A 24,473-nucleotide genomic window follows, 5' to 3' on the forward strand; every position below is an offset into this window, starting at 1 on the left:
GGTTACTGCAGACTTCTTTGTAAGGCAGCACACTGCTACGTACCTTTGTGGGCAGTTTTCTTCCCATGGTGCACTAGTTTTACTTCTTTGGGTTTCTGGGCTGCTTTCATTTCTTGACTTTTTAAAACTAAAAAGTGCAGAAAAACACATTTTTCTTAAAACAGCCAACACGCCAAAAAAAAAAAAAATGACTTTGAAGGCTCTTTAAAACCTTACTCTCTAAAATTATTTCCAGGCATTTGTTTCTCATGCTAGATTTCCCCGATGATTACCTTCCACTGGGAAATAAATAGGTCATTATCAAGAACAGCTGGGACAAGAATTGGAGCCTCCTGATCTGTATTGAACTGTCCCTTGTGGCAAGTTAACTGTGAGAAGAAAGCAGGTTGAAATAGCAGTTTTGGAATCAAACCACTAATTCCTTTAAACATGTTCTAAATGTTTGCACTTAAACTTAAAAGTTTCTCTTATTTAAGAAAAAGTACCCGAAAGGGTACAGGTAGGGGTTGAACATGTCAGGCCCTGGCCAAGGGCCCTGTTCCATTGGAGGGGCCACCTGGCCAAGCTGATCCCTCGGTACAGAACATTCCATGGGCAATCAAGTGGTGCCATGTGAGGACAGTGCAAGGATTTGCCCCAGGACTCCCAGCTGACTGTTGCAGGGATCTCAAGAGTGCGTTGTGTGGGTCTTAGTGGTATTAATTCTTGCCCCTTGCACAAACAGTTGCTTCAGTAACTATTTGTTACCAAATATACTAGCAACAGGGGACATCTGATTATTAGTAGGAAAACAGAACAAGGGGAAGGAGATAAAATAGATATATGCCCTTCCATGCAGCCCAATCCTCACTACTCATGGCGAGGAGCTGCTAGGTTTAAGCACATATGTTAATGATGCACCAAAGAGAACATCTAATATGGCCCTTATCTTCCCAGGTACTAGCATACTCCACATATCCAAGCAGACCTTTGGTCTCCCCCCCCCCCTTCTGACTCACTTATAAAGCTTCCAGGGTCTCTGCCTGCACAAAGATCAAATGCTGCCTTAGTCTCTGTGTGGCTGACTAGAAACTGAGTAGACTCTCCAGCATTCTTCCATGTTCTACTGCCTTTGTTTGCCTTTCCACTTTGGCAGGGCCTCTTGCAGATTCTGCCACTGCCCTTTCTTCTGAACTCAGGTCCCGTTCTGCAGAGACTTGTACCTCTGGCACATAAACAGCTGGCTGCTCATGCCCCAGTGTTGACAACATGAGTGGGAATTTGAACCCATATCTCCCCAGTCCTAGTCTTGGTTCAAATTGTCACTCAGTCATGAAGTTCACAAGGTGACCTAGGGCAAGTCGCCAATTCTCAGCATGAACTACTTCACAGGCTTGTTCTGAATAGAAAAAGTAAGGGTGAGGGAAGAAAAATCCCCTGAGAACTTGGAAGAAAGGTAAAACCACAATAAATAAGGAGACCTAGCACTGAATTCACCTGGCCTCTCGGGAGAGGTTGACTGGGCTGTATGTGAATGAGTGAGCGTGGAATGTTACTTCAATAGCATTGACATTTGATTGGAAATTTGTGTTCATTGCGAACTTAGGAGCAGAAGATAGCTGGAAATCTGCTTTGCCCCCTTGCTCCAGCTGATGTTTTGAACCAGAACCAGAACCTAGAGATAAGAAGTGATATATTGCAGTGACATTGCAGAGATAGGAAACTTAAGGAACTAAGGGTGGTGGAGGGTTGTTGATTATGCAGAAAGAAAGTGAAAGGTCTGTGTATACCCATACAGTCAATCCTTGTTAATCATACATTCCGTTCCCATGGATTCACTTATCCATGGGGAATAAGAGCGCAATATACCTTGCGCCGTATGCGTTCTATTCTCAGCGGCATTCTGAAGCTATCAGTGGCCATCCTAAAGCTATTCACAGGTGCCATTCTGAAAATATCTGCTCCTGGCAGGTTAGCTACCCCTCCCCCAACCCCACTGATCCCATAGGATCAATGACTCCCTATCTGCTGATTCGGTATCCTCGGGGTTTTCCAGGAAACTAACCTCAGCAGTTAATAAGAATTGATTGCATTTGGGATCCTGCTGCTTTGGCAGAAAGGGGTGTAAAGAAGCCAGATTTCACATATAGTTTCAAAATATCCAGTCAAATCACTGACTGCATGTCTCTAGCTTTCTTTGTTTGCACCACATGTAGCCACAGCTTGCAAGATGCTATTCTCAGGAACGATCACCAATTAGAAATGGCTCAATGGGAGGTAGCTCAAAAGCAGATTGCAAGCCTGTTTTCACCAACTTCTCAAGTCTGAAAAGGCTGAGAATGCCTGCTAGAGTCACTTCCAATGTACTATTCAGAGACCAACAAAGGAGTTAGCAAAGAGTGGAGGGCTAAGACCAGCATTCTTTCCTTACATAATGCAGCTATCTGTGACAGACCCCACTTGATGCAGGCAATTTGCCAGTTTGATTTCTAAACTGCCTTTTAGCCTCAGATTTTGCATGCATGAATTGAATTTTGTCATCATTCTTGCATAATGGAAAACCTGCAAAACAGTTCGCAACATTGCCATAAAAGGTGTGAAATCAGAAAATGAGTTAGGATTTCTATCATATCACTATAAAGCTAGAGCTGAATCTGGTAAAATGTCTGTGAATTACTATGAAAGGATCCTTTTATGTACAGTGATTGACAGAAAAAAATTGCAAGTGTATATGTGAACTAAACTTGGGCAGTGCATTTTATATATTAGACTCCTAAGCTATTTGTCATGAATATAGCAATCAGAGTGTTAAATTATGGAAACTCTCCAGATACCAGGATTATCTCCAGCAGAACACTTGAGAGGGGACTGAACTATTTCAGATTCTTTGACAGGGTTAAGATGTGAATTTCATGGGTTAGTTCTGGTTTTTTTTCTAGCAGTAACAGACAACCACTGACCTATTCAACAATTAACAAGAGGAAAGTTTTGATGATTAGGCTTAAAGGGGTTACTTGGAAAGCATCTTTTAATGTGATCTATGAGAGTGAGTACTGGGACAAAGCAGGATGGTTAGATCATGTCCTTAACCATTTTAGTTCAGATCTAAACAAGTGTTAAGGGTCTTATATTACGACTCTTAGTGACCGGGCTTCAGCATCTTATCTCCTGCTCCGAAACAGTAGCTCTGCTGAAAGAACTGCAGGGCAAATCTTGTTACCTAGGTCACAGTGCATTCCCCACAAGCTGATTCAGCATCAAATGACATGACCCAGTGAACCAATGCAGCTCCAATGCAGCTCGTGTCAAACTCAAGGCCTGCTCTCCAGTCTAAGCATCTTGTCTAGGAATAAAACAGTCCTGACAGACCGAGCTCCTGATTGTCACCACTCTGCAAAATAGTTGATGGATTTGAAACATGACAGCTCGCCACTGTGGAGTTTGCTGTTTTTGCCCCTGCCTATTAACTGTGACTTTGTCTATCTTAAACCCAATCTACCCACCACAGGAAAATGAACCATAATGCCTAAGACAGCAAAGATATTCCCTTACCGAATAAATGTATTATTATTTTCCTTGTTCTCCTTATTTGTTAGTTTTCTATGTGCAAAGAGAGTTTTTCACGTACGGGGGCATTCAGAAATATGATTCCCCATCACAGTCTGAAGTGAGCATTCCATTTCACCATAACATTCTGCTGCAACTATAGATCAGCCTCAGACTGTGACTCTTACCTCTGGCCATCACGGACTGGTGGCTTGCTTCCACCTATCTTTGGAGATCCTGTTATCACTTGGGATGCCACCCCTCAGCAAACCTTGACAAGCCCCGATTGTGAAACAGATTATTGTGTCACAGGTGGGGGCAGTAAAGGGCAGGTTTCAGACATGGTTATAACCCCATTTAGAGCCAGAAAGCACACTCCACATACACACTGCACATACACAATCTGTAACTTGGCTTTCTTTCAGGAAACCATAATATTGTTTCAATGGAAGAATTTTTTATATAACTTCAGGGAAACAAATAAATACATTCAACTGGTTTCCCAGTCTAATTTTTTTCCCAACATTCTGATAACCCAGTCCTGGAAAGACTTGCTTTCTTCCTGCATTTCCACTGAGACCATCTGTTTCATCCCACCTGCACTTGGACTAATTTTCTTAATATCTGTTTAGGCGATTTAAAATTCCATCTGGGGCATTGTTTGGCAGACAAGGTACAGCTATAGTAACAAAGATTTGGCATAAAAAAGGAGACATAAGGACAAGCTCTTTATTATTTATCGTTTTAAAACCGCTTTTAAACATATCATTTATCATTTTTAGAAATCCACCATGTTTTTGATGTTTGGCAAGTAACTGTGTCTTTGTGTGTGTGTTAGATTTCAGAAGCAGCAGTCATTATACAATCCCAAAAGTACACAGTTATGGAATGAAGGGGTACAATATCTCCAACTCAATCCTACTTTATGAGCAGAGCTTTCCCAAAGTTGGATAGAGGAGCACATGCCAAATTCCCTGTGGCGGCTATTCTGCTCCTTGAGAGGACTATGCCTGCCTACTCAAGCCCCCCCCCCCCCCAAAACAACACAGAAATTCAGTCTATCCAGTTATATTACTCCACAACACCACACATCATGATTAAAACTTGCACAACAGGCTTTGTGCAGCATACAAAGCCCCAAATCAACCAAGGTAATTTATAACGTACTATTAAAAGGCAAATGGCTTTAGAACTTTCTTTCACTCATTCTTTCAATAAGTCTGTAAAGGTGTTGTAACTTTCATGTTACATATACATTTACCTATGACAACTCAGTAAAACCATGGCTAGTGAACAGGATGAACGCAGATCTTTTTCAAGACCAAGAAGGCCAACAAGTCCAGATCGAAACACTGGCTCTTTCCAGCTTTCAATATGTATAAGTACCTAAAATATTTTCATTTAGACTTACTGGTGTCATTTACGCACACTTTTCAACTGTATTATCATTACCTTTTTATTGGTGATGGTGAAATTATTTTGGTTGATCCTTCATTCTCTCCAGAGTGTGTAATAACTTGGTTTGTACAATGTGATCCTGAAAGAAAATAAAAATTATGTAAATAAAAGACATTATAATGTTGGTGAACTGGTATAGCGTAATGGCCAAGGCCGCAATCCTAAACACACATACCTAGGAATTAGTCCCACTGAATTCAGAGGGGCTTACTTCTGAGTAGACATACAATGAATTGCAATGTAAGTGACTGAGCTGTGGATCAGGACTTCCTTGGTTCGAATCTCACCTCTGCCATCAACTCACTAGGCGGCCCCAATTATGTAAGTTGTTTCCCAAATGTAATATGGGCATCATACAACTCGCTTAATAGAGTTGCAGAATAAGGATTACACCAAGATGATACCTGTGAAGTGCTTTGCGTGCTCTGAAATTGCTATATAAATGTTAAGTATTATTAGCGGCATTTTTGCACTTTGGGACACATCATGCCTGCAAACCTACTGTGGTCCTACTGTATCTGAATATGATGCATTCTTGGGTTGTTACGCAAGGAACTAAAATGGTCAGAGTATTATTCTTCAATTGCTATTTCAAGAAGGATGGGGAGATCTACAAGGGACAACTCATTCTCCTGATTCTCTCAGTACAAAGGAAAGTATTGCATATTTTGTTCTTCTGCAATATAACTTGTTCACAAAGGAATTGCTACAACACTGGAGGATACATGGCTCACACTGGAGATAACGGTGTGCTCCCATTAAAGAGGAGTGCCCATAAACCCAAACCCATATTGCGAAAGTTCTGCAAAAACAGTTTATTAAACTACTTAACAGGAAAACTATTGAAGCAATCTGTATCACAACCAATGGGAACTGACTGATGAGAAGAAAGACTACAAGAAGAAAAAATAAGAACCTGCTTGAATGTCTCAGGGCATAATCCTAACCAGGTCTACTCAGAAGTAAGTCCTATTTTGTTCAATGGGGCTTACTCTCAGGAAAGTGTGGTTAGGATTGCAGCCTAAGCCAAATAAGAATCTGCTTGAATGACTAAGCCAGGGGTGTCAAGCCCATTTCATACAGTGGGCTGAATAGTATTCATGATACCTACTGAGGGCAGGAAGTGATGTCATTAAGCACATGATGACCAGAAGTACTTTTTTCTCACTTAGGAACTCATTAGCTACAAATGACAGAAGAGAAAATATGCAAGTCTTGATCATATATTCAAGATATGGGAGAGCCCAATTATCACGCAGGTTGCCCATCCAGCAGTGACACTTCAGCACGGCTCAGCAGCTGACGGGGGTGCTGAGAGACCCCAAGGGCCAGATAAAGAGCTTCTGCAAGTCACATTTGGCCCCCAGGCATTATGTTTGACACCCCTGGTCTAAGCCAATGAATGGAGCAGCATGGCTGTGCGAGCATAGCTCCTTTAAAACAGTAAAATCCTATCGGGAGAGTTGAATTCTGCTCCCTTAAAAGCACAAGAGAGACCTTTAAGGCCATCTAGTCCAGCCCCTTGCTGTGTTTCCTCACAGGCAGCTGAATGTTAAACTTTTGAAAAAGGCTTCACATGCACAATCCCCAGCTTCTGGATGGTAGAGAAATACAAGAACCTATCTTACCAGATAATTAATTCATCTAGGCCAGTAACATGGATATTGACTGGCAGCTCCAGGGTTTCAAAGAGGGATCTTTCCCAACGCTACCTGGAGATGCCAAGGATTGAATTTAGGATCGTCTACATACAAAGCAAGTGTTCTACCATCTCCATAGCTTCCTCTATGTGTAGGCACCCATTTGTGCATGTGGTTTCCTATCCAGCTGGGGATAGGCATACAGAAGTCTACTCCAAGGAGACTATTGCCCTCAGCTGGACAGAGACAAAAAGTTTCCATCATTGCAGCATTTCCCTCACTCTTATCATGAAGTTTGGTTGTGAGATACACTGAGAAATTTTGTTTTCAATCTAAGCTGTTGAGTGCTGCAGTTCCAATGTTAAAGCATTAATTCACACATCCAGGTATGGTTAACTAGTACATTCAGAATTGTATTTTATAAAGGGTATTAGGACAAGGAAATGTTTCAGCTACTCCATGTTACAAAGACGCTGGAAACAACTGGAAAGTTACAGGAACATGGGCAAAGAGATAAGACACCTTATAGTTAACACAGTATGACCAGCCAATGAAAATAAGCCTATCAAAATGAAGATGAAAGGACCTGAAAACATCTATATGGAATGCAGCATTGCTTCTTGTAATACCATCAAAAAGCAAACTATAGTTAGAAGAAAGGTAGATTTCATTTTAAAAACATATCTTATTGTAGAAATGGAACAGGTAGTGCCTGAAGAGTCAAACAGCATAAAGCCTTGAGCTAGAGAGCGGTGGAGCTAGAGAGAGAGAGTGGTGTTAGCTTTCACACTTCAATAATCATTGTGCCTCAGGGAAACAAAAGCTCTTGAAAGACTCATTCAGAAGTCCTCATCATTCTTTATTCACTTCCAGTAGTCTTAGGAATGATTTACACATGTCTACAAAGGAACAATGACAGTGCCACAGATTCCTGTGGTTTTAAGGCAATACATCAATGAAGAAATGTGAAAGGGGTAGTGTTCACAGGGTGCTCTCTTTATGGTAGTTGTAGCTTGATCATTATTCCAAGCTTTGGAAATAACAGACTGGATACACAGGAAATCAATCTAAAGAAGCCTTGGACATTTCAAGACACAAACATACATAACAGTTCTCCCTCCTTCAGAATACTCTGTCCTGTCAGTCTGGTATAAAACTTGAGTGGATAAGGATCAAGGTGATGATAGCCAGCTGCGTGGTCAAATTTGGAGGAAGAAATGCTCCATTGAGATCTACAATACCACCATCAATAGTAGGATAAGTACTGTTTCATTTTCATCTCATGGCTTGATGGGAGGAATTGAATATTCTCAGAATCAATGAGTTGGAAGGGGACTCCATCTATTCCAACCCCCACCCAAAGCACAAAAATCTTCTGTAGAGCATCTCCAAAAGCTGTCTGTCAAGACCTCCAGCGAGGAACAGCCCACCAGCGACTGTCAAATTGCTCTTACTGTTAAGAATTTCTTCCTCATATCCAAACAGAATCTTCCCTCCTGCAGCTTAAACCCATTAGATCTAGTTCTATTCTCTATTTTTGGCGAGGCCTGAAGACCTTTCTGTTTAAACAAGCCTTCTGAGCTCATGGCCTTCTTAACATATTTTTTAACATCTTTTCTACATCTTTTAGTATTTTTTACAGGCCCGATTTCTTTATGATCTGCTGCTCTATGCTCCTTTTACCTGATTTTTTATCTGATTACTGTTTTTATGATATCTGTTAATATGTTAATGCTTTTATCTGCTTTTTAATATTATGTTTTAATCTGCTTTTAACTTGATGTAAGCTGCCTTACAACAAGGGCGGGGTATAAATAAAGTTGTTATTAATTATTATTATTATTATTATTATTATTATTATTATTATTATTATTATTATTATTATTATGAAGATCCCCCCTTATTAGGGTGAATGTGATCATAAACTGGCATGAAGATCCCCCCCCTTATTAGGGTGAATGGGATCATAAACTGGCATGAAGATCCCCCCCCTTATTAGGGTGAATGGGATCATAAACTGGCATGAAGATTCCTCCCCCTTATTAGGGTGAATGGGATCATAAACTGGCATGAAGATTCCCCTCCCTTATTAGGGTGAATGGGATCATAAACTGGCATGAAGATCCTCCCCTTATTAGTGTGAATGGGATCATAAACTGGCATGAAGATTCCCCCCCTCTTATTAGGGTGAATGGAATCATAAACTGGATTGAATTCATTCATTCATTTTCCGTCTCTAAAATATTCATTTATGTAAATTTATTCAAATTTGAAATGTAAATTAATTCTTTTTTTTTTCTGCCCCCGACACAGTGTCAGAGAGATGTTGTGGCCCTCCTGCCAAAAACTTTGAGCACCCCTGGTATATAAGATGCTTGCTCTGGATTGCTCCCATGGGTATTATTTACAGCCAGTTCTCTTTATCTGAGAATTCACTTATTTGGGTGGGGCAGAATTGCCACTATCTCTCCATATCTGCAACTCTGTTCTTGTTACCAGCTAATACTGTACTGGTGCTACATCAAATAGGCATTGATATTGGCCCTTGGAGGACTATTGGACACATTTGTGTCCATTTCCAGACATGCTCTGCCAACATTAGCACCATCTCGGGGACTGCAGTTGAACCTTCACAACCCTGATGATGAGAGGTCTCTGGAAGTCTACCTGAGGGCTGCTCTGGGGCTGGGGCAAGTCAAGGAAAGGAGCCAAGAGACAGGTGAAGGAGGAGGGCAGGTGAAGTAACCCCCTCCCCACTGCTAATCTCTAAGGCCTCATTGCTGGACCAGCAATCTTCAATGAGTCAAGGAATAGCCAGCACGGAGAAATTGCCATCACCACTGCCACAACCTTCACCACATCAAGGGATATCAAGCACAGAGCAGGAAGCATCAGATGCTCGAGATGGAGATGAACCCACTATCACCCATCCTCAAAAACTTCAAATTAAGATTCAGATTCATAAAGTTCATAAGGTGTATGGTGAAAAGAGTCTCCTGAAGCCTAACCCCATTTTCCCCATGGGCTCAATTATTCGGTATCCACCAAATTCGCCTAGTTAAGTATCCACTAAGTTTTCCAGGAACCTAATCCTAGCGGATAACGAGAACTGACTGTATTACACAACACATATATTTTTTAAAAGATTGACTATTGATATCTTCTAATAAACAACAGAAAGGGGAATATAGCGGATTCTACTGAAACATGTTCTGTTTAAGAAGAAGAAAATTCTGCATTCCTGAAACAATTTTTGAATTTCTGAAACAGTCTCATGAAACTCAAGAAGTCTCATCAGCTCATTTTCTTTAACAAAACTTTTAAATGATGCTACAGAGTTGGAAATCAGTTGTAGGTTCATATTTTTGAATCAAATAATATCCAGAACACATCAAATAAGGCAGAATTAAGTAGATTAATTGGATACAGTACTTGGCTGTTCATATGGGAGAAAAAAAATTGATTGAATAAGAATGGTAGGAAATGAAAGAGCAGCATTCTGCCTTATTCTTAAATAAGGCATTCTGCACGGCATGAGAAGGAGAAATCTGAACCTATCTGAAATCTCAAAAACATTTTTAAACACCAAAAGGGGTTACTTTCTTGATTTGTGCCTTATTTAACAGCAGAGGTTCCCTAGAGGCCATTCTTTATTTTAAAGTATGGAAAAATAAAGAAGTTACTACTCATACGAACATTAGAAACATAAAAATTGTCTGAGAATTTTGTAGTTTTAAAAAACCAGATAATTCAGCTTTTGATACTTCTGATTAAACATACTGATGCCTTGCCCTTTTCCAAGGCTGGGTGACTTATATTTTGCAAAGCAGATCAAAAGCAAATAAATGTATTGTTCCATTATTACAGAAATCAAAGGATCCATAAAACAATACCTTTATTCTGTTCATCATTCAGTCATGTGATATAGCACAGCAAGCCTATACTTGCCTGTTGGGGGCATTATGAAAATCCCTGACTTGCCCCTATTTTTGCCTATATTTGACCAGGTTTGTATCCTTCTAGCACCTCCTAGGCTTCTGTGATGCTTTAGCATCCTGGAGGAACTGCTGAGTCATTCAAAGACAGTAGCCATGTTTGCCCTATTGTGTTGTTTATTGTTTTGAGCATTTTTTTCTATTACTAACCAGTAAAGAAAGAACTCAGTATTGAGTGAGGGCCCAATCCTATCCAATTTTCCAGTGCTGGTGCAGTTGTGGTGGAGGGCAAGCCACTGGGGTCTTCTTAAGGTATGGGAACATGTGTTCCCTTACCACGGGGCTGCATTGTGGCTACATCGGAGCTGGAAAGTTGGATAGGATTGGACCCTTTGTCCACTGGACTGTAAAACTGACCTAATTCCCAGAAAAGGAAAATTCAAGTGGCTGAGGTGAGACCCAGTATCCAATTTCACACGTTAAGCAGGGTTATAAGAAAACACAACCCCTTTCCCTCCTTTTGCTAGTCTATCAATAACTTGGTTTTTATCCCTTGTAATTTTCCCTCCATTGTTTTGATATCACAGGCCAACACACATTTTGCTTCCTTAAACGTTACACCAATTCCTGGGTATATCTGGGGTGCCGATTCCAAAAATGGCATCCGTTTTGCCCTATCACATCTAGTTTTGGAGACACGACACAGCTTCTTTAGTGAATGGTTCAAGCAGCTTCCTCATGAGGAAGCCTACACCATGGCTTCCTCATGAGGAAGCCGCTTGAACCATTCACCAAAGAGGCTATACTATATCTATACTATATCTCCAAAACTAGGCGTGATAGGGCAAAACGGATGCCATTTTTGGAATCAGCACCCCAAATTCATATCAAACCACCATGAAGTTTGGGGAAAACATTTCTGACCCTCAGTTTTGTAGGCCTGTGTATTTTACTTTTCAAACTTCTTGTGTATGTATTGTTTCACCTACCTGGTCTCAGCTCACTTGGGAGGAAGTGGGTTGGACTGTCTCCAAGACCAACTACAGTCTGCTATTATTTGATTTTAAGGGAATCCCTTGGAAATGTAATTTTCAAGGCTCCCTGATAACTGGAAGGGTTGTTTCCTCAAGGCAATCTCCCTTCTGTCTGGATTCTGCAGTTTTGGGTCAAGGCAGTGAATGACCTTCTCTCAATTCATTTTCAGGTAAAAGGCTGAAATAGGGAGGACGAGGTGGTTGCCATTCACTAACCACTAGACACTGTGCCTACCTTGCCCTCCATCCAACCTTATGGGAGCTAGTTGGCTACTAAGTTATAGTTCTCCATAGGGGTGTCTGAAAATGGTTTTATTTTATCGAAGATTTCATGATGCAAAAGGTAGAATGTGTTGTTATGTGCTGTTATTTTAAGTTCTCGATTTTATTAATTTTAAATGCTTTGAAAGCATACTAAGTAGGTGATACAGTTGATATAGTGTCAGCAGATGCAGCCACTGTATTATTTCTAACTGGAAAAGTAATCTTTTTAATTTCTGGAAAATATCTTAGAGCCCAATCCTGTGGTCGGCAGCATGGCTCCATGCTGCCAGCCACAGTCACAAACGTGCCGTAAGGCATGTTTGTCAGGCTCACCGCCAGGCTCCTGGGCTGACTGGTGCTGGGCTAGCGCTGGGCGGTGGTCCAAGTTCTGTGGCTCGGCTGCCTCCCAGACCACCGGGCTGCGGAACGGGAGGCAGGAGCGTGGACAGGGGTGTGGGGGAGGCGTGCTGAGGGGCGGGCGGGAGGAGGATCCGCAGAGCTGAGCTCCACAGGATCCAGGGTGCTCATGCAGGGCTGCGCGCCCTACACGAGCACCTTTACTCTACCGCCGACCTTTTGGTCAGTGGTAAAGTGAGTAGCCCCATTGCGGGGCTGCTTACCTTACTCAGCGGAAGGGGATGAACGTCCCCTTCTCCCGAGGAGCCTCCCACGGTAGCGCGGGAGGCACAGGATTCGGCGGCAGCCCTTTTCAGGCTGCCCAGCACCAAAATGCAGTGCTTTGTATTTTTATGTGTTCTTAACAAAAAAAAACCCAAGACACAGCCCTCTAGTTCCACATAACACAGGTACATCACAGGTAGCCTCACTTCCTCTCAAGGTGTGGCACGTGCAGGATGCTGCAATTGAGCATTTTGTGCCTCTGAGAATTCCTGGTTTATCTGATTTCCTCGGTTTGATGCCAAGCAAGACTACAGTTTGACAACCACAACCAGAAAGCTGTGTCGTTGCTGATGAGTACAGACATATAAAGCCTGTGCACTTTTCCATGCTATGGAATGAGCACTGAATGTTTCTAAAGGCGACCCTACAAAATCTTTTCACCTCCCTCACATCTTTAAAGTGATGTGGAAACCTTTATCAGCAGTGGTAAACTTTTTGGGTAAGTACACTGCCAAGTCAAGTCCCAAATATGAGGAATGCCACTTACTGGGCACTGTTAGTCTCTGTTACTTGGGGTGGTTCTTCTGTCTAATCCAGACTGCACAATTTATAACCCATCAAGCCATATGCAGCAGCCCACAAATGACTTGATAAGTACCTTGGTTTTGCTGTCTTCCTGGGATGATAAAAGAAGGGTGGATGTCAAGCATGTGGCTTCTCTGGGAAGGGAGTCCCATCACCAGGACATCCTAATTAAAAATGCTGAATCTCATGTGATAAAGGAAAAGAGTGGAGGGCCTCCCAATACTATCTTACTGCACAGGCAGGTTGATATCCATGGCCAATGTTGACCTACATGTATATTTGATTTTAAAACGGATAGATCCTATGCATGCATTCTACTCAGCAGTAAATTCCACAAAATTCAAGGAAATGTACTCCTAAGTAAGCATTGATCAAACTGCAACCTAAAAAGCAGCAGCACTTAAAAAAATGCTCACATAAAAGATAAGAAATGGGGTTCAACTTTATAAGAAGAAGCAAAGAAATAATAACAGCAGAGCTGATTATACACACACACCCTAAAAAGTCATTAATCTGCATATCCTGAAATAACAAAGGGTTTCCTCTGGAAACAAAAACTGCTCTCTTGTTCATAGCAAAAAATGTGTAACAATCTGTAAGGAAAGGAGTGCCTTCCTGACAATTTACATTGTAAATTACTTGCATTTTCTGAGCAGCAGAAACACAATCCCACCCTTCCCAGCCTACTTCCCAAATCAGAGGATAAAGTACATAACTTGCTGCTGGAAATGCTAACTTCTGCTAGACATCAAAGAAAATGTAAATATTCCTGTACAATACAGCTGCCCAACATTTCTGTTCTGATATTCCCTCCCTGCTCTATCAAGGTGGTTTTTGCAAAATCCCATGGAGGACATGTCATGATTTCCCCTCCCAGTATTTTCAAAATGCATATTGCTCTCCTCTTTACAAAATTTTTTTTAAAAAGTGCAGAAATTATTAGCATTTAAAATAGACATTTGATTTGAAATGCAAAGTTTACAAAAACATTCAATATCAGCTCTTCTTATCAATTACAAAGTTAGAAAGTTCTATTAATTTCTATTTAAATTTACAAAAATACTATGGGTACTAGTACAAAAATACTAAGTTTGGTAACCGTGTCCCAGTTATTTCAATGAGACTTGAGGCCCAATCATATCCAACTCTCCAGCATGGATGCAGTCATGCCAGTGGGTTGTGCACTGTATCCTATGGTGGGGAAGCAGTCACAGATGCCTCCTCAAGGTAATGAAATGTTTGTTCCCTTAACCTGGGACTGCACTGCAGCTGCATTGGTACTGAAAAGTTGGATAGGATCGGGCCATTAGTCATGACTAACAACATAATCCTATGTAGGTCTAGTCAGCCATAAGCCCCAGTGAGTTCAATGAGGCATACTCCCAGATAAATATGTACAGGACTGCTGCTCATGTCAAATTAGAACACAATCCAATACAAATAATATTTTAAAATAAACTTGATGCTACTGCATCAATGCACATGACTTTCTAAAGGAGAAACAAGATGGAATCTAAAACTATTCAGTATTAATTCTGCCAATGATTTATGCTGGATAGATTTTACATCTCTGTTTTCTTTGATCAATACTTCTACTTAAATACCAACGTAAACAGGGATGGTTCACATCAGTATGACTTACCAATTGGTTGTGTTTTTGATGTTCTTTTTGGGTATGTTTTACTGCGACTTCTTTCAACGGTTTGGTCAGGACGAGGAAGTTGGATAGAAATGTCTCGGTTCATTTGCAAAGCTGTCCTACCACTAGAAAATGCAACAAAATGTTTTGAACGAATAAATGGAAAACTTCAAAGTTAAATTCAAAATGCCTTCATATTTGAGTAAGAGAAATTCATTCATTCTAGTTCACTTTCAAGTTCACTTTCAAGAATAGTCCACTCTGTTCCTAAAGTTTCATTGTTAGACAGATGTTTCTATGATTACACAGTATTCTAAGGAATACTACAGCTCACTGACCTCACAAAAAGTTACTTATTTATTTTTCACATTTTTATACTGCACCTTTCCCCAAGGCGCTCAGGGCAGTGTACATGGTTCCTTCCCTCCTTTTGTTTTCACAACAACCCTGTGAAGGTGGGTGATGCTGAGAGATAGTGACTAGCCCAAGGTCACCCAGACAGCTTCATGGCTGAGTGGGTATTTGAAACTGGATCTTCCAGGTCTAAATCCAGTTCCCAAACCACTACATCATCCTGGCTCTTACTTACCTTATCAAACTGGGCAGTTAGAGGTAAGCCCATCTATTACCAAGCCAAATGCCTTTCCACACTTTCCAGCATATACTTAACTTTACACAGAAGGGATACAGCAAACCTAAGGCTGCAATCGTAACTACACTTTCCTGAGAGTAAGCCCCATTGAACAAAATAGGACCTGGTTAGGACCAAAATAGGACCAGGTTCTGAGTAGACCTGGTTAGGATTGTGCCCTAAATCTCTTACTTCCAGCACAACCATGCCCTTTTAATCAATTTAAGTATCCCTTTCAAAAACCATCCAAGGCTCAGAAGAACACACACACAAAAAATGAAAGAATTTCAGGTTTTCAGTATTAAGAAATATGTTCTTCTAGGAGGAGTCTTAACACAACCTTTTAAAACAAGAGTCATTTCAGAGTTAATGTTCTATCCCCTCCCACCCCATCACTGCACAGTAAGATCTACTGGTTAGATGACGCTGCCAAACATAGACTTGCCAATCTTTGTTCTTGAGCAACTATTCATGAAGCAAAATACAATTCTCTTCTAGAGATAATTCTTGCCAAACCATCTGCAGCAGAATATTTGAAAAACATCCAGGTGGATTTGTTTAATGAGTGAAGAGCAATTATGTTGTATGTAAAAAAGCTGTAATTACTGACAGGCTCATATGAATAGTCTCTGCAAGGGCTGGTACTATTTTACCAACAAAATGCCAGCGCAGAGCCAAGAAGCAAGTTTAGATCCCCTCTAAATATCAGAACATTTACTTAGAAGTATCGGTGCTTCAGCAGGTCTCTATATGCACACACAGTTGCATAGGCAAGGAAGAGCTATCATAGAATTAATTTTTATATCTGTGTCAGATTATTTCAAATTGCTTGTTATCTATAAAGCTCACTAAACTCACTATTCTCCAACCCAGGGACTCCCAAACTTTCAGCTGGCAGGATCATATGACTGAGAGCCCAATCCTATCCAATTTTCCTGTGCCAGTGCAGCCTTGCCAATGGGGCATGCACTGCATCCTGTGGTGGAGGGGCAGCCACAGAGGCCTCCTCAAGCTATGGGAACATTTGTCCCCTTATCTTATAGCTGCACTGTGGCTGCACCCGTGCTAGAAAGTTGGATATGATTCAGCCCTGAGTCTTGCTCCTATGGTGGGATGGAGCAGGTCAGTTACAGAAAACATATTCAGGCGGGCCTCTGTATCTGTGGGAGTTCCATTCTGGGAGCCCCCATGGATACAAAAACCACAGATACAGGAGTACACTTGTATAAATAGCAGCACCCATGCATGCCCATTGCATTACCTTTGCTTTATTGTAGAAGCACTTGCAGCGCGGGTGCTTCTTGTTTAACAGTCTTGCTGAACTGAAGAACCGAACATGCTGGCAACCAGTCTGCATGCTAGGGGACAACAGGAAGCAGGAGTTCCTGCTTCCTGTTAGTCTCTCTGTAATGTGCAAGCTAGTTGCCTGCACATTCGGTTCTTAAGTTCAGCAAGATTGTTGAACAGGAAGCACCCGCGCTGCAAGCACTTCTACAATAAAACAAAGATAATGGAATGGGCGCACAACACCTCCCTCCCAATCTGCAGAACCATGGATACTGGATCCACAGATATAGAGAGCTGGGAGCACTGTACGTATGTGCAGGGGAGGAGCTATGGCAGCAATGCAATCCCCAGAATCGTGCTGCTGCAAGGAAGGAGGGGGGTTTCTCACCATATCTTAGTGACTGCCAGCCTCCAGGGAGTGCGGGGAGCCCCACAGATGCCTCCGCAGGGCTCCCCAAGCCCCAAACAGTAAAAAAACTCGACTGAAAGCCACTTCCCGTTCTCGATCGAAAACCGGGAATGGCTTTCAATCAAGTTTTTTTTACTATTGCAGAGGTTTGGGGAGCACAGCAGAAGCATATGCAGGGCTCCCCAAACCTCTCCCCCCCCCAGAGGCCAGCAGTCGTTAAAGGTAAGGTGAAAAACCCTCCCTCCAGCAGCAGTGCGATCCTGGGGAACACATTGCTGCTTTCCCTCTTCTCTGCCACTTAAGGGGTCACAGCTAAGTGCTTCCCAGGCTGGTGGGTCACAACCCACCAGTTTGGGAACCACTGGTCTACATTGACTGGAAGTGACTCTCTAGGATTTCACACAATGATCTTACCCAGCCCTACCTAAAGATGCTGAGGACTGAACAAAAGACCTTCTTTATTCAAAATATAAAAAATAATAATAAAATTATGCTCTAACACTGAGCCACAGCTCCTCTCCAAAGCATAAGATGCAGCTCTCATCTAGCAGAGGATGGTTTCAAACTACTGACTTCTCAGCATGCTTCTGGTGTACACTTTGCTAACTATTCCTCCCAAACAAAATCCTCAAGAGTTTTTGTTACTAAGTAAGATTTTTTTTAAAAAAATTAAAACCATAGATAAAGAAATTAGTATAGAGGTTTGAAGCCATAGTGCAATTTCCTTACCTGTACCGATGCTTATAACCAAGAGATCCAAATTTGCCAAGTTTTCTTGACAGAGAATTGGACTCATTTTCTGGCATTCTGTATCATTTAAAAAATAAATGAAAAAATTAAATGGGCTAAGCCCAGTTTAAGTCCATCATGTTTCATTTAGTAATGAACTGAATTTATTTTTCTTCCTACACAGGATACATATCCTACTTCAGGGAAGCTTTTTTGTTTGTTTTATAGACAGACACCTAAGTGGATAATAGTATATTTGCAAAGTATTTTTGAATGTGCAAAGTACTTTACATCAATTATCTCAATGTAATCCTTACAACTATCCAGAAAAATTAAGTACTATTATTCCCATAATAATAATGGTGAATACTACTATTACATCTGGGGAACTGACACAGAAAGGGAGTGGCAGACACAGGATTTGAGCTGGGGAAGTTCTGATTCACGCTCAGTCTCTCCACCACTATACTATGTCAACTCTTAATGGTAGCAACATTTGAAAGAAGTTCTGCATGGAAAATACATAAATGATTTCTACTTTTAAAAATCTAGTTCAATCTTGGAAGTTCAAATTTTGGAAGATCTAAAAATTCAAGAAAATTTGAACCATATGTCATGCTCACAGTTATCACTAAAAACAGCTGGAAAGTCCAGCAGGCTCATATGCTATACTCCTTGAAGAGATTTGTAAAAACCTGGCTTTTGCACTTGGCTTATGGAGGGGAATGAAGTCTAGAGTGATTATGCGTATTCAGCTTAATCATTCGATTGTGATTTTGTTAATGCTGCTTTTAATTTATGTTTTTGTTTTGCTTGATGCTTTATATCAGTTTATTGTAAGTCACCTTGCCTTAGAAGGCTTAAAGGTAAGAAAAGTGAGCTAGAAATGTTTTAATATAAATGAAACATTTATTGTTGACAACATCATTTACTTATTTGGTATAGCAGTGTTTCTTGAACTGTGGATCACGAACCAATTTCAGGTGGCTCCCCATTCATTTCAATATTTTATTTTTAATATCTTAGACTTGATGCTACCATGGTACATGACTGCATTTGAGGAAGTGTTAAATATCTGTATTTTTAACACGTTACTATGTATATGCTTTTAACAAAGATAGTAAATGGAACTTGCTCCTGGAAAACTGTGGGTAGGATTGCAGCCTAGGATTGTTAAAAATTTTCCTGCTTGATGATGTCACTTCCCATCATGACATCACTTCTGGTGGATCCTGACAGATTCTCATTCTAATAAGTGGGCCCCAGTGCTAAACCACTGCTATATAGAGATAGCCACTCTTAATGTGTTATCTCTTCAAAGTACAAACAGCTATTTTATGCTACCCTTTTGCTACTCTTGTATCTCAGTACTGATATTCCTTTCAAAAAACCAGTGAATTGGATTCAGAAGATAACCTCCAACATGCAGAAGGTATCTTTTGCTCATGCTAGAGCTGTTTTACATCTTTCACTAGACTGTACCACCAGATAAGTGATAATTTGTTGTACAAATACCAGTATGAGAGTGAATACAGAACTATTTTAGAATCTATCCATTACAATGCTGCATGAACTCTTACACAAGTATTTGTTAAATAGAGTTAGTGGCAATTATTCTTCCATTCACAGATCTCCAACCTAGTCTAAGAAAAGCAACTGGGATCCTATTTTTACTGTGGGTTTGAAGAGATAAGAAAATAACAGCTTTTTAACTGCACAGAAGGGTTAGTCTTAAGCTCTAAAGTAGTGTTTCTCACCCAGTGGTATGGGTACTACCAGTGATACCTGAGTGGTGTCTGGTGGTACTTGCAGGACCCCTAGACACCTGCTGCCTGACAGCAAGACCAGGAACACAACACAACAAACAGTACTAGGAGGCTCCAAAGCATACTTTTCTGTGCTCGAAAAACCCTCCCATCCACCCTCAGCCTCTGGCAATAACATCATCACTAGTTACTTCCAGTGATACTTTAAATAGGTGAACCATGTGAAGTGGTACAGCAGAGGACTAATGTTGAGAAGCACTGCTGTAAAGCATCCCCAGTCTTCTGTCATAAACCAAAATAGATTCTTTAATGCTCTAACTTTCTTACCTGAAGAACGTATGTTGTTCTACACAGCATTTCCACAAATGTTTGCATGCATTTTTGCCATGTGCTTCAAAAAAGAAGGACGTTTCATTACACTGAAATATTTAAAAAAATGAAAACACTGTGAAGGATCCTTCCAATGTAAAGGATTTGTATTTGATAGCATGGCATGCTCATCATGGGAAATACCATGCACGACAGTGGAATTTCATTAACGTACTCTTTTCTTACAGTTTTGACGCCCAAACCATGAGCTTCACATGTAACTGTCTGATCCAAGGAAGATGGTGCCTGATGGTGCCTGAAGATAGTTGCCTCCCTCAGTGCCACTAAGAATGCCTCCTGAGTGCCACTCAGTGAGGGGGGCGGGAGAGATAAGGGGATAAATGGGGTCCTAGTTGAGGCAGCAGTGGAGGTAGCTGAAGGGTTCAGGGTGCTGCCTGAGCTCACCCCCTGAGGAAACCCATCTTACTTTGCTTCATTGTTGGGTCAACTCTGTATGTTCCACTAAAACATTATTACCCAGAAAATTATCTCAGAACAAGACCCCCATTTCACAATACAGCAAACAAGATTTTAGTTTCTAAAACTAAGTGGAATTACTTGCCTTTTCTCATTATTGTTACATGAGAATTGGATAACCAAGGCTTTTTGAGAGCTTTGAATTTTTCATTGGTGCATCATCTTTAATTTAAATTTGCCAAGAGGAAAAACTGCAAGTAGTAATGTTTTCTCCTCAGGTAATCATATGTTGAAGTTTGATCACAGGAGGAATGCAAAATGCTAAATGGAACAAACTGTTCTCTGTTTATTTGGTATTATCTGCGGGAGGTAAATTTGATAGCCTATAGTCATATTTTGCAGATTTATATTTAAAGACAACTACTAAACCTATTTTTAAAGAACCGCTTTTGTGATAAGACAGTTCCTCAGGGGGGAAAACATCAATCACAAAAGCTACATTCTGAATATCAAATAGTAAACAGCAGTTGTATCTAACCCAATTTACAGAAACAGGACCAAAGCAGACAGAACAGTTAACCATAGTTACTTTAGGAGTAGACTGCAGAATTGCATGCTTCCTTACCCCTCATGGGCACAAATTGCACTCCCTTTATAGTTTAGGTCAACATAACATCTGATTTTCACCAACCTAGTTGGGGCCATTCCTTGTCAGAGTTCCCTACTGGTGTAGCATGCTACAGAGAACATACATAAACATTCTTTTAAAATGTAACTTTCTACCATTAAACATAGACGACTTAGGGTCCAATCCTATCCAACTTTCCAGCACTGGTGTAGCCATAATGCAGCCCCGAGGTAAGGGAACAAATGTTCCCATACCTTGAGGAGGCCTCTGTGACTGCCTCTCCACCACTGGATGCAGTGCACGCCCCAATGGCATGGCTACACTGGCACTGGAAAATTGGATAGGATTGGGCTCTTAGGGAGCAATCCTAACCCACTTTCCAGCACCAATATAAGGGCATTGCAGCTCCTAGGTATGGAAACAAACATTCCCTTACTTTGAGGAGGCCTCTGTGAACGCCCCCCCCAACTGCAGGATGAAGCACACGTCCCATTGGCACAGTTATGCTAGTGCTGGAAAGCGGGTTAGGATTTGGGCCTTAGATATATTGAACTTTATTTTCATGCTACAAAAAACAAACTTACATCTTTTCCCAGAACTCTAAGTTCAAATTGAGTTTCCTTGAAGTGGACCTTTGTGATTCTAGGCCTAAGTGTTAGAAAGAGACCAAATATTCATAAAGATGAAACCAATAATTGCAAAGAGAAAAGCAAAACAAAACAATAGAAGTTGAAATGGTTTTATAATAAGTATGTTTATCACTAAGGGCGCAATCCTAACCAACTTTCCAGCACTGAAGTAAGGGCAATGAAACTCTGGTGTAAGGGAACAAACATTGCCTTATCTTGAGGAGGCCTCCAGGACTGCCCCTCAACTGTAGGATGCAGCACATGCTCCACTGGCACAGCTATGCCAGTGCTGGAAAGTTAGTTAGGATTGCGCTCTAAGGGCACTAATTTCATTATGAAGATATGACAGCCAATAACTAAGTTCTTGAGCTAACTGTTCCTTTATATGTTCATTTAAGTGGATTTGAGACCAGTAGTCCATTCTGATTCTCTATAGCAGAGATCCACGGATCCTGTATCCTTGGTTTCACTTATCCACAAATACAGGACCTCCTGTAACCCCTGAACCCATTAGTGGATAAGTTCCACTTCCTGTTAACCTCCATGTAGTTTGTTTTTTAAAAGCAATCAGGTTGCAATCCAATTTTTGTTGGATTGAGAAACTGACAAGGCAGATGAGGTTATATACATCAAGGGTTAAACAACCTGCTACTTGGGGGGGGGAGCACTACTGTCCAATCACCATTAGAGCCACAAAGATTAAAACCATAGAGGCAGGTAAAGTGAAACTTTTTTTAGGTGGGTCCTGATGCTAAAATGTTTGGGAACCACTGGCCTAAAGCCTTCAGACAGGTACCCAAAGCAACTTGCCTGGAGATGGTGCATCATCTTTCTAATTTTTTGAGGATCCAGAACCTTGAATTGGTTGGAAGTCTTTTTTTCAAAGGTACCTTTTAGATATAAAATAGCTCCCCTGCAGTGTATCTAGTTGCCTCCCATTGCCAGGCCCAGCAGGGTAGCCAGTCATGTTTCTGAGTGAAGTTAACCTGTACTAGTAACCTGTACTGTTTCTGTTCTGCTTTCTGTATAATTCCCATGTCAGTATTACAAGAGTTTTAATGTTGTATTTTGTTTTAGTCTTAATAAATTCTTAATCTTTACAGTAGTGTGTGATTTTTGGCGGGGAATTTCTAGTTCAACCAAATCTGGTGTTGACCATAAAGTAACTCTATTGAAACATTTGCAAATATTCAAGAATGGGGGTTCTAAGGCTTGAGGGCTTCTGTTCCCCTTGAGGTGCTGGGATGCCTATAGACCTTTTACTTTCCCCAGGTTTAAAGGAGTGGTGGCAAATGTACCCTTGGACAAAGTTTAGCTGGTTTGTGAGCATTCCAGCCAATCTGTGACTGACCATCAGCTGAACCTAGCAGTATTCTGGTTTTTCCCTGCTTGACAACTGAGTGGGTCATAAATGGATGTCATGAAAAGTTTACATTAACATACAACATAGTTTGCAAAGTCCATTACTGCTATGTGGGTTGGTACATTTTACTTACCAGAAATACTTTCCTACTTGCTTTTTATTCTTGTAGACAACAACTCCTACAGGGGTTAATCCTAAAAAATATTCAGATTTGTTCTCACCCTGGAAAACAAATTTTTTAAAAAAATTCACTGACATGTAAAAATCAGCAGCTTTCATCTTCAAATCTGGTTCCAGAAATTTGCATACTGGAGAAATCCTGTACACTGTAAAAGCACTACTCCCACAATGTGAAGTATTTTCACATTAATAATAATCTTTTCAGTACCCATGCCAATATTCAGGAATGCCCTCCATTTGAAAGTCACCAAGCTCCTTCCTTATCCACTTCCCAGCACACTTTGGAAGACTTTTCATTTCTACAAACCTTTAATGTTTATGACCTGCTGGTTTTGGAGTCTTTTTTCTGTTTTTCACAAATATGCTATGTAGTGCTACAATTTTATTAGTTTAGTTTAGAGCTGTTTAGTTTTGAGTTGCTGCTACTGTTCAGAGAATACATATTGCCTAAAGTTCACCGGGTTTATTTGATCTTTGGAGGCTCAATAAACACTCACTTCAAAGAAATCCAGAATTCAAGCAGGAGAAAACTGGACTTCCCCTTCCTTGATTAGCTGCTCCCAACAGCACACCCCTGCAGGAATCCTCTCTCCCCAAGGGTACTGTACAGGGAGTGGCGTTTCTTCCCTGCAGTTTTCCAAGCACTCTAAATGCAACCCTCTGTTGCATCCCCAGTGAAGAAGAGTGAGGATCAGAGAAAGATAAGTCTTGGATTTGCTCTGAAAATTAACAAATTTTTTCAGTTTGTTTTAGACTAAGTTCATTTCTGATGCTGTGCAAGGCAAGTTAAAACATGCTTGCCCATCTTTACAAGATAAAAAAAAAATTGTCAGGTTGTAAGTGTCCTGTATCTTTAAGGCATCTTCTGTGTGAATATTAAAAAACACACACCCTTTTAGACCTGAGCTACTAATTCTCTGTATTAGTTCCTATTACTTTGAACTTTTTAAGGGCCTTACTTAGATTCTTTCATATTTCCTGCCCGAACACATCTCTTGTAATAATCCTCTTTTATCTTGTAATTACACTTTGAATAAATCCTCTAGATTTGTTATTCATATTGTTTTTCCACCATAGATAATTGTCTTCTATACAAAAATGCAACCGCATCCTTTCGTTTAATGCTTATTAGTGTTCCTTCTGCATAAATCTGCTTAGTCCATGCTTCTTCTAAATTTGGGTTCCTATGGATTTAATCTCCACTTAAACAGAAAAAAAAGAAGAGCAGCAAAAGATTATGAAACAAGATAATTATTACTTTGTGAGGTCAATCTTCTTCAGCCAGTTCAAGGGAATGCTAACACCTTTCAGGGTCCAATGCATAACTAAGTCCACATGCCTGGGGACTATGTTGCATGGCAAGA

At 40.7% G+C, this 24,473-nt stretch overlaps 1 protein-coding gene across 2 annotated transcripts in view; it reads right to left on the reverse strand.

Moving 5' to 3' along the window:
• The window catches only part of EPB41L4A (erythrocyte membrane protein band 4.1 like 4A), a 102,550-nt gene that overhangs the window by 25,679 nt on the left and 52,398 nt on the right, over window positions 1-24,473 (reverse strand). For both annotated transcript variants that reach the window (XM_066613999.1, XM_066613998.1), the window contains exons 8-14: window positions 23,063-23,151; window positions 21,522-21,585; window positions 19,851-19,942; window positions 17,758-17,835; window positions 14,705-14,826; window positions 4,978-5,062; window positions 44-127 (exon numbers count right to left, since the gene is read on the reverse strand). In XM_066613999.1, coding sequence (XP_066470096.1) covers window positions 44-127; window positions 4,978-5,062; window positions 14,705-14,826; window positions 17,758-17,835; window positions 19,851-19,942; window positions 21,522-21,585; window positions 23,063-23,151 — 614 coding nt within the window. The remainder of the gene's footprint in view (window positions 1-43; window positions 128-4,977; window positions 5,063-14,704; window positions 14,827-17,757; window positions 17,836-19,850; window positions 19,943-21,521; window positions 21,586-23,062; window positions 23,152-24,473) is intronic.

This window comes from Tiliqua scincoides, chromosome 2 (assembly GCF_035046505.1).
Source record: "Tiliqua scincoides isolate rTilSci1 chromosome 2, rTilSci1.hap2, whole genome shotgun sequence".
NCBI lineage: Eukaryota > Metazoa > Chordata > Lepidosauria > Squamata > Scincidae > Tiliqua > Tiliqua scincoides.